This window comes from Lynx rufus, unplaced genomic scaffold (assembly GCF_022079265.1).
Source record: "Lynx rufus isolate CCGP_SWC_20201006 ecotype Redwood Valley unplaced genomic scaffold, mLynRuf1.p SCAF_3, whole genome shotgun sequence".
NCBI classification, from domain to species: Eukaryota; Metazoa; Chordata; class Mammalia; order Carnivora; family Felidae; genus Lynx; species Lynx rufus.
Genome location: NW_025814845.1, coordinates 187,358,739 through 187,373,029, shown reverse-complemented (window position 1 = coordinate 187,373,029; position 14,291 = coordinate 187,358,739). Strand labels below are relative to the sequence as shown.

The window sequence follows — 14,291 nt, the reverse complement described above, 5'->3', positions numbered from 1 at the left end:
CTCTCAACACACCGTGCTCTCTGCTCCTCCCTCCCCGGCCTTGTCCATCCTGACCCAGCCTCCAAGACCCTTCTGCCCTCCTCCTCCACGGGCCTCCCCGAACCACTCCAGCCTGAATAAATCCCTCCCCTCCCGGACTTCCCCAACAGTCACTGATCTTACGCTGCTGCTCGTTTGAGAATTAAACATTGCTTTAGGGCGGCTCTCTGCTGTCTTTATTCTTATCCAACTCTTACCTTAACTATAAACTTTCCCACTGCATACCCGCCCTCTCCCTGACCAACCCGTAAGCTCTTTAAGAGGAGGAATTCTACCTCTCATAGGTCTTTTATATTCCTACAAAGCCCGAACGCTGCCTTCCACGCAGGAGATGTTCAAACAAGATCCAGGCCAGCTCGAAAGGTGGCCAGGCTGGGCTGCCATCGCAGATTGGCCCCCATCCGCTCCCGTGGAGGCTCTGGGCCACTCTTGGAGACACGTAACAGGAGCCGCAGGGACAGGCCCAAAGGAGCTCCCAACACAGCGGTTCTTAATGGCCCTGAAGTCACTCCACTCGCTTTCATTCATCCACCCACTCAGAGACATTTATTGAGAACGATACTCCAGGAACAGGAAAAGGTAAGACATCCTCTAGCATCTAGGAACTCCCAGCCGAACAGGAAACAGGTAAGAAGACATTTCCATACCAAATGAAGAGTCCTGGGTACAGAATGATACTAGGAAGCAGTCAGCAAGAGAGAGGGTGCCAGACACAGGCTGGTCCCGCGGGGCCTAGAAAACCATGCCTGGGCCTGTGGCCATCATCCCAAGACTGAAGGGGAAATTGGAGACTGATGCAGATAAATGCCATGATCCATTTTGTTAACAGGAAAGGTAAGAGTGGATTACAGAATGCAGACCAGCGCTCACCAGCCTTAATGTGCACACAAATCTTCATTTGGAAGATGAAGCCCTGTGAGTCTATGTTTCTTTTTTTAAGTTTATTTATTTATGCTGAGAGAGAGAGAGAGAGAGAGAGAGAGAGAGAGAATGAGCAGGGGAGGGGCAGACAGAGAGGGAGACAGAGAATCCCGAGCAGGCTCCGTGCTGTCAGCACACAGAGCCCGACGCAGCACTTAAACTCATGAACCGTGAGATCATGACCTGAGCCATGATCAAGAGTCGGACACTTAACTGACTGAGCCACCCAGGCACCCGTGATTGCATTTTTCTAATAAACTCTTGGGTCCTGGAATCAGACTCGAAGGAGCAAGGCTCTAGATTGCCTTTTACTTTTAATTATCAGCCACCTGCTCTTCTGTGACTTCCTGCACAGTCTGGTCCTTCTGACAGGCAGACCTCCTCCACCGGTCTTAGCGTCTCAGGTTGTGGTTCATCCCTTATTCATTCACATTCTGCACCTTCCTAACAAACCTCACGCTATTACTTACCGAGCCAAAATGCTATGGAAATTACACACGTAAAACATATTCTAAATCTTTAATCAGGACTGTCATTAATCATAAGCAGGTCTGGGGGCGCCTGGGTGGCGCAGTCGGTTAAGTGTCCGACTTCAGCCAGGTCACGATCTCACGGTCCGTGAGTTCGAGCCCCGCGTTGGGCTCTGGGCTGATGGCTCAGAGCCTGGAGCCTGTTTCCGATTCTGTGTCTCCCTCTCTCTCTGCCCCTCCCCCGTTCATGCTCTGTCTCTCTCTGTCCCAAAAATAAATAAACGTTGAAAAAAAATTAAAAAAAAATCATAAGCAGGTCTGTAGGAAAGGCAAACACATGCAAGTATTGCCTTATCAGAGTAGGACAAACTCTGTGACAAAGGGCTTCACTTGGGCCGCCTGGGTGGCTCAGTCGGTTAAGCATCCGACTTCAGCTCAGGTCACGATCTCCCAGTTTGTGGGTTCGAGCCCCACATCAGGCTCTGTGCGGACAGCTCAGAGCCTGGAGCCTGCTTCGGATTCTGTGCCTCCCTCTCTCTCTGCCCCTCTCACACTCTCTCTTAAAAAAAAAAAATAAACAAACATTAAAAAAAATTTTTAAAGGGTTTCACTTATTTCAGTTTCTATGTTTTGTTATGTTTTAAACAGCTAGGACATCCCTGATGTTAAACAAGAAAAACCTGATCCTTTTACCTGAAGATACTTCCTCTATTTATACTTGATTTTATAGCCCGGCCCCACTTCCCCCACTAAAAAAGTAATGAATTACCAGTGGTGTTGCCACATGACACGGAAGAAAACAGGTGTTATTGACACAGATTTCCCATGACGATCAGAAGTTGAGTGTGCACCCTGACTTCTGTGAAAGAAGCAAAAGTAGAATTCTCTTCTGGGCTTAGCCCCAGAAACTCATCATTTAGTGTGAACTAAAAATAAATTATACTTCTAGAGATTAAAAGGCAGGGATGACAGTCACAGAGGGTCAGAGACTGAATACGGAGAAAAGATGCTTACTCGGCATGTATTTTCCAGCTTCTGTCCAGGAAATTCACAGTGACAGATTGGTCTTCCTTCTGTAAGGCAAGTTTCCCGTAGGCACCAGTTCCCATGGCCCATATGAAACTCTAACAGAGTTGAGGAAGGCACAGGACTGGTTAGAAAAGACACAGAGGGGCTATTTTTGTCAAGAAAACCAAAGTATGCCAGAAATCAACACACTTGTGTTCCAGTCCTGACTTTGCCATTATTAGCGGGTGCCCTTGCACTAGTCACTCAAACCCTCCGGTCCACACTTCGATCATCTAGGAAAATGAAGAGGTTTCAAAAAGATAATATGCCAAGTTATCCATGACTCCAGGAATCCTTTTGTAACATGAAGGCTCATCATCTGATGTATCTTTTTTTGGTAAGCTTCTATCTATTCTTGTACACTGGGTTGTTTTTAAAAGTGAAATGCTGGGGTGCCTGGGTGGCTCAGGTCACGATCTTGCAGTTGGCGAGTTTGAGCCCCTCGCCAGGCTCTGTGCCGACAGCTTGGAGCCTGGAGCCTGCTTCGGATTCTGGGTCTCCCTCTCTCTCTGCCCCTCCCCCACTCATGCTCTGTCTCTCTCTCTCTCTCTCTCTCTCTCTCTGTGTCTCAAAAATAAACATTAAAAAAATTTTTTAATTTAAAAGTGAAACGCTGAAGTCTTGAGGTTCCATAAACCTAAAATACAGAGCATCTACCATCAAGCCCGACAAAAGGCACTTTCTAAAGCCACCTATCATTATACCTTCTAGATACGGGGTTGGTCTCATCTTCAAAACCATGGAATCAGCCTATAAATCAGTTCAGTACATGGCGGGTATTTAGGGCACCGCAATGCTGCATAAACGCAAACAAGCTATTTCCTGGAACACAGTGACTGAACTCATAGCAAGTGAACAGCCCCCATGAAGATGACACTGTTATGGTCCTGCTTAGGGCCATTAACAGTGATCTTGAATTTTAACCTGAATCACTGAAGTTTGGATCTTGGAATGGTAAAGAAATGGCTACTATTTACTGAGCACATACTATATGCCAAGTCTTAAAACCAGAGTTTTCTAGGAGTTCCTCATGTAATTTTTATAACCCTGGAATGCAGGGACTTTAAAATTACATATCACAGATGAGAGGACAGGTAAAGGAACTGTTTAACGCAACCCGCTAGTAAGTAGGAGAGCCAAGGCTCTCATTCATGTCTCTCTGAAATGCCCAGATTCAGAAACCCTAACACCTGCTTTTTTTCTTACTCTAGAAAGCACTCAGTTATGATGGTCTTTTAACCGTTCTACGTACTGAGCCTTTCCCAACTCCTGTCTGCTTTGCATACCACTGACATATTAAATTTCCTAAAATACCACTTAAATCATGTTAATGTTCTTTTCTAGAGACTTCTAAACATCCCTGCTGGATTTAAGATAATAAAATCCTTGGCTGAGTGGAGGAGGGGTGCACTTCTGATAATGACAAAATGGGTAATTCAGACCTAACTCCCAAGGTGAATAACAAGAAAACCTGTACAAAACATGTGTGTGTGTGTTTTAAATCCGTTTAGAAGAATCAGAGAGCTAACAAGGTAGTAAAGAATTAGGACGGCAGGGTCTGGGACAAGAATGAAACCCGGGAAGGTAAGCCTGACGTTTGGGGCACTCTTTTCCCAGCCTGGGGGCATCTGCTGATCCCAGAACTAGGGGGATAAAAACTGAAGATCAGGACCCAACTAGGAAAAGGGAGTCCTGGAAACCACACACACACACACACACACACAAGCTTGTTTGGGATAAAAACTAAATGGAAAGAGACTGACCTCAGAGACTGAAGCCTAGCTCTGAATCACCTCAATCCTTGTGCAAATTAAAATGATCTGGAACTCCCAGAAGCAAATGTAAATTATATCTTGAGGAAGACAACATTATCCTAGGATTTATATTATCTCTGGAGTTTTTCATACGCAACGGTGAGCATTCAATCAATCTGGCTGAGAACACAAGGATAAATAAAAAATCAATGAAACATGGACAACAAAAAGACACCCACAGGTCTTTCACAGATACAATGGAGACGCAGATACCAAAAGTTTTCAGACACAGTCTTTAAAACAAGAATGCCTAACATGTTCAAGGAAATAAAAACAAGACAGAAAATGTTCGCAAAAACCTAGAACCTAAAAAAGAAATTCTAAAACTAAAGGGCAAGGGCACCTGGGTGGCCCATTCAGTTAAGCACTGATTAACTTGATTTTGGCTCAGGTCATGATCTCATGGTTTGCGGGTTCGAGCCCTGACTTGGATTCTGTGCTAACAGTGTGGAGCCTGCTTGGGATTCTCCCTCTCTCCCTCTCTCTGCCCCCGCTTTTCAAAATCAATAAATAACTCAAAAAAATAAAAAAAATAAAACTAAAGAGCAAATAATTAAAATTAAGAACTCAACAGACGGGTGTACCAACATATTAGACATCATAAAAAAAAAAATCAGTGAACCAGAACAGAAGTCAGAAGGAAATAAACAGAATGAAGCACTTAGAGGCAGAAGAGTGGAGAATGTTACAAAGAACATAAAATCCATAGGAGATTCTATTTTAGATCTAAAAAGATGTCAAACATGGGCAGTTTGTAGTTCCACGAGGACACGAGAAAGAATGAGGCAAAAAGCAATGTTTGCAGACCATGACCAATTATCTTAATAACTTGCTACAAACCCCAAACAGACAAACACGAATGAAACACCACCTAAGCATACTATAGTAGGTTTGCTGAAAACCAAAACTATTGCAAAAAATCTTAAGAACAGCTGGGGGAGGGGGTGGAGGGAGGGTGGGGAATAGGCATCACCTTTAAAGAGCAAAGAACAAAACCCCCAAGACCCAGAAGCCTTACAGTTACTACTACTCAACAGAAACCAGGGAAGACAGAAGACAATGGAAAGGTGTCTCCAAAAGTACTGAAAGAAACAGCTATTTTTCAAAGTTTATAGACAGCGAGTATTTCCTTCAAGAATGAAGTGGAAATAAAAGCATCTTCACTCAGAGAAAAACAGAGCGTTTCCACCAGCAGCCCCACAGCTCATCTCCCAGTTGCAAGGGCACAGGAGATAGGTCAAAACTGGGGAGCAGGGAAGTCAGGAGGGTTGGTGCTGTGCAGCTAGCTAACATCAGGGCTTCAGCATGAGTCCGTGTCGCAGAAGCTGACCGCAGCAATGCTCCATCCCATTTCTTCTGCAGCTGCAACATGTATTTGTCACCTAACAGCCCTCCCTACGTAACCATGTGCCCACCCCTCTTACCAACCTATGGGAGGGTTACCCCCCTCACAAAAGCTAGCTCAACTCTCTTTTCATCCACTAACCTTCCCTCACAGCTCTATGGCAGCTCGTGTGGGCAGTATCCAGTCGTCCAGTGTATCAACAAATACTTATTACACATGTTATTGCAGGGAACTCTGCTAAATGCTATGGTCGACTCAGAGACATGTGAGGCATGATCACTACCCTCAAGGAATTAGTAAGTTAACTGGGGGTATGTGACATAAATCATATAAAGCTACCTAATAATACTATAATTATAATAATAAAAGACTGCAATGGAGATCAGAAGGCAGTATATGATTAATTGCCAACTATGCGAACCAGTTTCACAAAGAATATATAAATCATTACTGGATGGGTTTGTAAGGGAAAGCTGTGCGGCAAAGGGAGTACTTATAGGATGGGGAAGAATCGCCTAGGCAAAGTGGCAAGCAAGCCTGGCAAAGGTGAAGTTGGTAGAAACAGCCAAGGTCAGGACCGGGGAAGATGTGTTTGCTGCCGTGGGCGGAGCAACTGACTTAGACACCACCGTGGGTGGAGCTTCGTGCGAGTCCACGAGCAGGTGAGCAGCGTGGGCTGGCTGGTTTGCAGAGATCATCACGAACCCACACACCGGCCCTAATAAGTTAAATATTGTTGTCCCCGTTTTAGAGAGGGGCAAAAGCATAGCTTGAAAAAGTAACTTAAAAAAAAAGAAAAAAGAAAATCATGTCCGAGTCACCCAAGCCCCTTTGAACCCCCCATTGCCCAGCTTGTTTAGAGGCTGTAAGACTGCTGAGCGCCTGCTTGAGACTAGCCGTGACCCAAGCAGCACCCAATACAGGGGCAAACTGAAGCAAGGAGAAGAGCCCGAGCTGCTTCTCCGGTCCGAAATGGTGGCTATGGGAATGCAAGGGAAATAAAGCCAAGTGACAATACAGGTGTTAAGAATGTAATAGCAATTTGTACTAGTAAGTTTTTCTGCACATCTGGTAATCTTTCCCCAGATTGCAAGCTCCTCTTGCATGATAGTCTACACCCCTCACATTGACTTTTGTACCTTTTTGGCAAAAGTTAATTTCCAGTTCCAAATTATGTGAGTTGAGAGAGCTGAAAGCTGGAGTTGAAAACTGAAAATTATCGCCATCATCACCATCATTATCCCCGTCACCCATTGAAGTGCTTCCTAGGAATCAGACACTAAGCCAGGGGCTTCTCATGCATGATTTCATTGAATCTGCAAACAAACTATAGGAGGTATAGTATCTTAGCTCCTGTTTTCCAGATGAGGAAATGAAGCTGGTCACCAAGATGCAGAGCTATTAAGTGGTAAAGCTGGGATTCAAATCCAAAGATGTCAAAAGCCTCTAGACCAGTGTTTTTCAAACACTGGGTCACGAAATCAACTTACTGGATTAAGATCAGCAATTTTAATGTAGGTGAACACAGAACACAAACTCTGAGAGTCCCCCAAATAAGAGTAAGCTTGTTTTCTTGGAATTTTTGTTTCAATTTTCAATTATATTATACTGGTACCATGGTCAAAAAGAGTATAAAAAGCAGGGGCACCCGGGTGGCTCCGGTCTGTGGAGCGTCCGACTTCGGCTCAGGTCATGATCTCACGGTTCATGAGTTCAAGCCCCACATCGGGCTCTCTGCTGTCATTGCCAGCCTGCTTCAGATCTGCTGTTGCCCACCCCCCTCTCTGCACCTCCCCCACTTGTGCTCTCTCTCTCTCTCTCTCTCAAAAATAAACATTTAAAATAAAGTATAAAAAGCATTATACTGGGCAGAACCACTCCCCAGGTGTGCACACAGATGTGTGTGAGCATGTGGCGGGGTGGGGGGGTGCGGCGAGGGGAGAAGGGGAAGGTCATGTGGAAAGCAGGAAGCAGAAGAAAAGGATATAGCAAACCTTAGAACCAGAAGGACTCCCGGAAGACAGAGAAATTTAACAGCAAGTACCCGGTATGAAAACAACCACGTGAGTGATTATTACAATGGATATAAATAATCAGAGTGAGGTAACTGGACTCCGTATCTGAAGGCGGGGCTGGAGGCCCACCCATTTGGCCATACTCGGTACTCAGTGCTTCTCTGCCTACAGTATTCAAATCACTCTGCATAGGCCAGTGGGGCCCCAGAGGATGAAGTCCAACAACTATCACTCAGGAAATCAGGAAGACGTGTTAACACTGGGATGAGTGCTGGACACAGAAAAAACATGCCTCTCAGTGGACATGTTATCTGCACCAATGCGAAACCAATTTTGAAACGTTTTGTTAAACGTCAGGAGACGGACACCTGGGTGGCTCAGTCGGTTGAGTGTCCGGCTCTTGGTTTCAGCTCAGGTCATGACCTCACACTTGGTGAGTTGAGCCCTGCATTGGACTCTGTGCCGACAATGCGGAGCCTGCTTGAGGTTCTCTCTCTCTCCCGATCTCTCTGCCCCTCCCCTGCTTGCTGTCTCGCTCTCTCAAAATTAATAAATAAACATTAAAAGAATAAATAAACTTCAGGAGAGTTAATACACAATGGCAATCAAAGCAACTGTGTGATATCACTCATCACTGATGTAATCCTTATTTCGTGCACTTGGCTGTTTCCTTTTATCGAACTTTCGAAAGATGTGTGTCATAGATTCATTTAATAATTTTAGTTTCTAGCCCAGTTTTTCTCAAGGTTTTTAAGCAATTCAACCATGAATTCTCCTACTATGTGGATTTTTCAGGAACTCAACCTTGAACGATGGGGCAGGATTACTGGGAAAGGCTCTCCTTGAGGTATCATAAACCATAGTTACATTTTTCTATACTATTCCACTCTCCTATACCAGATCCCCAAACTGCCTGTGCACATTATTACCTAGGGAATTAAAAAAGCAAACAAACAAACAAACAAACAAACAAAAAGACTCCTTGGCCCCATCTTAGACTCACTGCAATAGCATTTCCAAGTTCTTCTTATTATCCTAGGGCAATTTGGATACGCAGCTAAGTGTAGGTATCCCTGTCATTCAGTACCCATAAGCTCCACGGCCTTCCGGATTCCATATGTTTAATAAACATCTCCAAATGAGTCATAGGAAAATGAGGGCTCCAATGACGAGTAGCTTTCATCATGAATGGAATATGAATGCACATGAAATTAAAATTCGAAAATGCCTTTAAATATCACTGAACAAGTTGCCCACACTGAGAATCATCCAAATTACGGTTTTGCATGTCTGCCATCCTACCCACAATTTTTTTCTTGGACATGTTTTCTGTATCCTTTAGAGAAGATATTACCATAGCTACTTGACAAAAACTTCCCTGTCTTTGACCACAAGCTGGTCTGGGACCTGAAACAGTGGGACTGAGCCTCTGATAGTAACTTGCACTGCACCACTTCAACCGAAACTGACTTCTGGCCTCCACCTGGGTGCTCGAAAGACACCAAAATATACGACTGGTTTTCCGTCCTGCAGGTGAGCCAACGGTCATTCTAGGAAACGGTTCTCAATGCAGCCCAAAGCAATCAGGAAGTCCTCCATCCAGAGAGAGCAAGCCTTGAGAAACACGGACCATGCTCCATGTATGCAAACGTGCGCTTTTCGGAGAGGGGGCACAGAACCCTGCCGTCCATCTCTGCCCAAGGAGCCCTGCTCCCCGGGCCCCTCTCCCCAGAGCACCTTCTCCGGCCCCGTTCTCTGCCCAACCCAGCTGCCCCAGCGCTTCTCCACTGCAGATGGGTCTCACTTCCTCCCTCCTGTTTGCTCAGGCGCCACAAACCCATGCTTGGGCTGAATGATGCCCAGTCCTGACCATCCACGACACCTCACCTGAGCATGCAGATTTCTGCACATCTTTTTTGCTTCTCCCTCATCAGCTCCTGTGGCTGTTCCCCACAGGAGCAATCGGAGATCTTTCCATCTTCACGCTACCGAATTCACTTCCACACCCATCAATTCCGGCAAAGGGTCTTGCCTCTAACCTCAGGGAGGAAAATAGAAGCCACCAGGCTCTTTCTGAATTTCTGACTCCCCTCCCTCTTCAAACTTATCTGGACTTCCGTGACCTCCTTTCTCCCTTCTCTACACCGGGCAGGTGGTAATGCCGCTCTCCGCAAGGGGAATACGGAAGGTTTAAGAGGAGAAATATTGAGATTGGTTTTGGGTCTACTGGCTTTGGGATATCTTTGGGATATCGGGGCGGGGGGGGAGTGTTGGGTGGGCAATTCGATCCATGGGGTTAGAGCTCAGGAGAAAGACCTAGACTGAAAATAGCCATCCACCCCTATACAGCTGGTTCAAATGTCATTCCTTCTACAAAGCCTATCTTTACCAAATCCTGCCTCCAATATATATCCTCTGCTCCTGTCAAGCTGGAACCTTGTGTTTACGTCGCCACATATCTTAACATGTAGATCTGTGTAGCCTTGCACTTTACATCCCAGCAGGCACCTGCCAGGCCTATCTAGCCATTCGGGACACGTTCTGTATCTACACAGTCCGACAAGGGAGCCATCAGCCACGTGTGGCTACTGAACACCTGAAATGCGGCCAGTGTGAATGAGGAACCATTTGTCCCCAAACAAAGACACATAGTTTCAAGGCCACTTCCAGTTTTCCAAATCACAGTGAGTAGTCAGGTGGCTGGTAAAAACAAAATATCTGCCTAGGACACCCTGGTGGGGTTTTTGAAGAGGCAGGTTAGCCACCTGACGTTGAAACTGTTCTATTTTGAGAAAGGCCTGGGGTTTTTTTTGTTTGTTTGGTTTTATTTTCTTGTTTGGTTTTGTTTTTTGTTTTTTGTGTGTGTGGTTTCGTTTTTTGTTTTGTTGGGTTGTTTTTTTTTTTTTTGAGAGAAGCCTGACTCACACTCTATAAGCTTAATCACCTTTGGGGAGGCAACCTGTTGGTTAAGTGAAGGGAACTTCTGTGTAATTCTTATCCCTGTTTGGACTTGCTAAGCCCTTGAAAACACCAGCAGCTGGCAGGTACCGAGCACACAGTATCCCATGCTACACTCCAAGCCCACGAACAATAGCTGATGAGTATTATGTGCTGAACACTGTCAGGCAAGTTCCCAGCTTGTTAGGAGTATTAGTTCTCTCGATTCACCACGATCCTGTAAGGTAGGCGCTACTAAAATCCCCATTTTACAGATGAGGAAACTGAGACACAGAAGGTTAATAAGTAACTTGCCCAAGGTCCCAGAGCTACTGGGTGGTTGAGTTCAGATTTAAACAGAAGGAGTCTTCGGCCCTTACGTGGCCTTTGGACCATGAGGCCAAACTGGGGTCCACATAACGAGGCATGGAGGGCCCAGCGCCTCCCAGTCTGCACGGAGAGCCTGCGCTGAAGGGGCTCCCAGCCAGGGCTGAGAGAGCCGGCAGCTCCAGCTGTCCTCGTTGGGCCGGATGCGTAGACTGCAGCTCTCCACCTCCAGTGCCCAGCACCACCCCCATCGATTCACACTTCCTGCCCCTCGTAGTACCTTCCTGGCTGGTGGAAACCAGCGAGACCCACTGCATATCCTGTCCGGCCAGACCTTTATTTCTGTAATGTGTACTAGGAAAACAGTATTTCCCCACTCCAAAATAAAACTGTCTTGCCGCCTTCCACCCCTCCCACTCCTCTTTAAGAAAGCAACAGAGGAGAACCAGAGGGTTTGCTGTCTGTCTGTCCGTCCCTGGGTGTATTCTCCAGTTGTTTCTGCCTCTGCCACACGGCAGGGTCACCTGGCCCAGAGCACAGGCCACCTGGGTCCTGGGGCGGTCCTCAGAAAGAAGGGGAGGAAGAAAGTGCACCCTGCCCAGCCTATAACTGCTCAGCCCCAAGAACTATTTCAGGAGCGCAAAAAAAGCCCCTCTTGGACAAGCTGTGCTCCAACGCCGCGATGGACGTTTCGCGTTAACATCTTTGTAAGGTACCGAAACCACTATGGTGGTCAACATTTGGGGTATTTGTCAGTTTCTATCCCCTCAGTGTGCATGAAGAGCAATTGTGGGCCGTGAGGGCATTTTGCTTCTCCCTTATTTTTAGCATTAGGAGCTCTGGGGAGGGCCAGACGTGCAAACGCCACGCCAACCCCGCGTACATCTCCCCGCACCCTGTTTGTCCTACACCCCTCCGCACCAACTCCCTTCTCTCTTGGAATTGAGGGCCAGTTTTAAATCTACCCTTCCCCAACAGCTTTCCCTGACCATTACAGGTTCAACTATTACCACAGCAGTCATTCTGTTCATACTGATAGGGCGGCTTCAAGGAATAGTTGGATGTTAACAATAACTGATCTTGTCTGACTCTTGGCTAACTAATTTGACCTAGAACTTCCTAATAAATGATTATGATCTCCACAGGGCCTAGCACTGTCTTTATTTGTCAGCGAGTAGGACGGTGCCACGATGCAGGATTGACAGGCACAATGACTCAGGGACAGCACGGCCACCCTTGAGCAGAGTGGAGATCAGGGAAGGCCTTGGAGGCTCCTTTGTCCACCAAGGTGGGCAAGGGGTGAGCCTGTCGCTAGGGCTACATCCTTATCACCATGCCCTAGATGAGGCTAGGACTGGGGAGTTGTGACCCTGAGTGAGAAATCCCCCCGCCAATCCCCTAAAAACTCATAAATCTCTTCGTCTCCACCACTTTCTCCACAACTGTAGGGGCCACTCAGGTCTAGGAGTATTTCACTCGGCAAGACAGCCTCTCCCCAGGGCAAAGCGTTAGGAACCAAACGCAAAGGGTAGCAGAGCCCCACATCCCTAGGCCTCAGTTTTCTCATCTGTAAAATGGGGCTAACTTCCTTAGGGTTTGTGGTAGCACTAAGATGTGTAAAGTGCCTGGCCTACTATCTGATCAACAGTGGGTGTTTAATAATTAATAGTTTCCGCAGACACAAATATTCGGTCAAGGATTATTCGATGGAGCATTATCTACAAAGCAAAAACATTGATCCAAATACCAGACAGTAGGGAGATGGTTAAATAACATGTGGTGGACTCAAATAATGAAACAGTGTGACTCTGGAAGGGTATTTCCTTTGTACTACATGTAATTATATGTCCCATAGATTTTTATATGTTCTATGTAAGTGTATGTATGTTAACATAGTTCAGAATATAATACAAGCTAAAAAGTGAAAAAAAAAAGCAGGGAGCAGAGGTCATTTTTCGATTATCAGGGCAACACGCTTCCCGGATGTGCTGGTCCGTGGGCAGCGTCCCCATGGCTGCTGAGCCCGGGCGCTGACACAGGGCTCTCTTGATGACAGCCAGACCTCATGCTCCACAAGGACTCCAGCCGACTCTCTCAGAGGCCAGCACCGCCTAGTACGGGACTGACAATGCACACCAAGACACAACTGTCTGGCCTGGAACTGGGTGGCTAGGGGCCAGGGGAGCCCCCCACCCCAGGGGCACCAGACCAGGTGAGGACGGTTGCCCAACAGTGAGTAAAAAGCTGTAATACGTTACAGCATAGGGTGTCTTGAGGGGCACAGTCCCCATGGGGCCTCGTAAAGTCACATGCTAATGAGTGCCATCCTGTGTTCATTCCAAGTCCTGAAAAGCCTTAATGTCGGCAGAGTACTCTAGTTTTGGATTTGAGAAGAAGTAGAATATGGCAATAATGAACTTCTCAAAGCTACAGAGGTTCCTTCTATCCTCCCTCCCTCCTCCCCCACTCCATGAATGATTGAGTCCAAAAGTCCATTAGGTGGAATGGAGTAAAGCAGATGTACTGTGTTGAATGGGGTTTCCCCCCAAATTCACATCCACCCAGAACCTGTGAATGTAACCTTATTTGGAAATAGGGTCTTGACAGATATAATCAAGTTATAGCAAGGTGATACTAGATTAGGATGGGCCCTAAATCCAAGAGGACTGGTGTCCTTACAAGAAGAGGGAAATCTGGACACAGACACACACAGAGGAGGAGGCCAGATGAAGACAGAGACAGGGATGGGGGCGATGCGATGGGTCTACAAGCCAAAGAACGCCAAGGACTCCCAGCCACCACCAAAGCGAGGAAAGAAGCATGGAGCAGATTCTCCCTTAGAGCCCCCGGAAGGAACCAACTCTGCCAACACCCTGATTTCAGACTTCCAGCCTCCAGAACCGGGAGACAATACGTTTCTGTTGTATAAGCCACCCAGCCTGTGGTACTTTGTTATGGTCCCAATGATCTGAAGACATTAGGAGAGCGGAACAGAGGCATGCTAGTGAGGACTACTGGCATAAAGAGGGTGTCCCCTTGGGTGGAAGGAGGTGCTGGCCAGGTGGGGCAATGAGGATAGACACGGGGACAGTGGGGGACAGCAGCCCAGAGTGGGGTGTCAGGGCCCAAGTGGGGTGAGTGGGCTCCTGTCCAGGGACAGCAGTCTTGTCTGGGAGCACAGAAGCCTAAGGAATGAGATGGGGAGGGCAACTTCATTGCAGTGGGGCGGCCGAAGGGATGTGAGATTAGATACACGCAGGCAACTGAGTAAATTGATTAATACAGCAGGGGAAATGGAAGCCAGGTTTCTCACTTTTGGAGAAGGAAGTTCAAACAGAGAAAGAAATCTAGGATA

General features: G+C 46.7%; 1 protein-coding gene across 5 annotated transcripts in view; it reads right to left on the bottom strand.

The window, feature by feature from the left end:
• IRF2 (interferon regulatory factor 2) overlaps positions 1 to 14,291 on the bottom strand; it is an 87,455-nt gene that overhangs the window by 44,950 nt on the left and 28,214 nt on the right. For 2 of the 5 annotated variants that reach the window (XM_047091071.1, XM_047091070.1), the window contains exons 2-3: positions 4,262 to 4,432; positions 2,445 to 2,554 (exon numbers count right to left, since the gene is read on the bottom strand). The exons of the other annotated variants lie outside the window; for them this stretch is intronic. In XM_047091071.1, coding sequence (XP_046947027.1) covers positions 2,445 to 2,546 — 102 coding nt within the window. In that variant the 5' untranslated portion in view covers positions 2,547 to 2,554; positions 4,262 to 4,432. The remainder of the gene's footprint in view (positions 1 to 2,444; positions 2,555 to 4,261; positions 4,433 to 14,291) is intronic. 5 annotated transcript variants of the gene reach the window in all.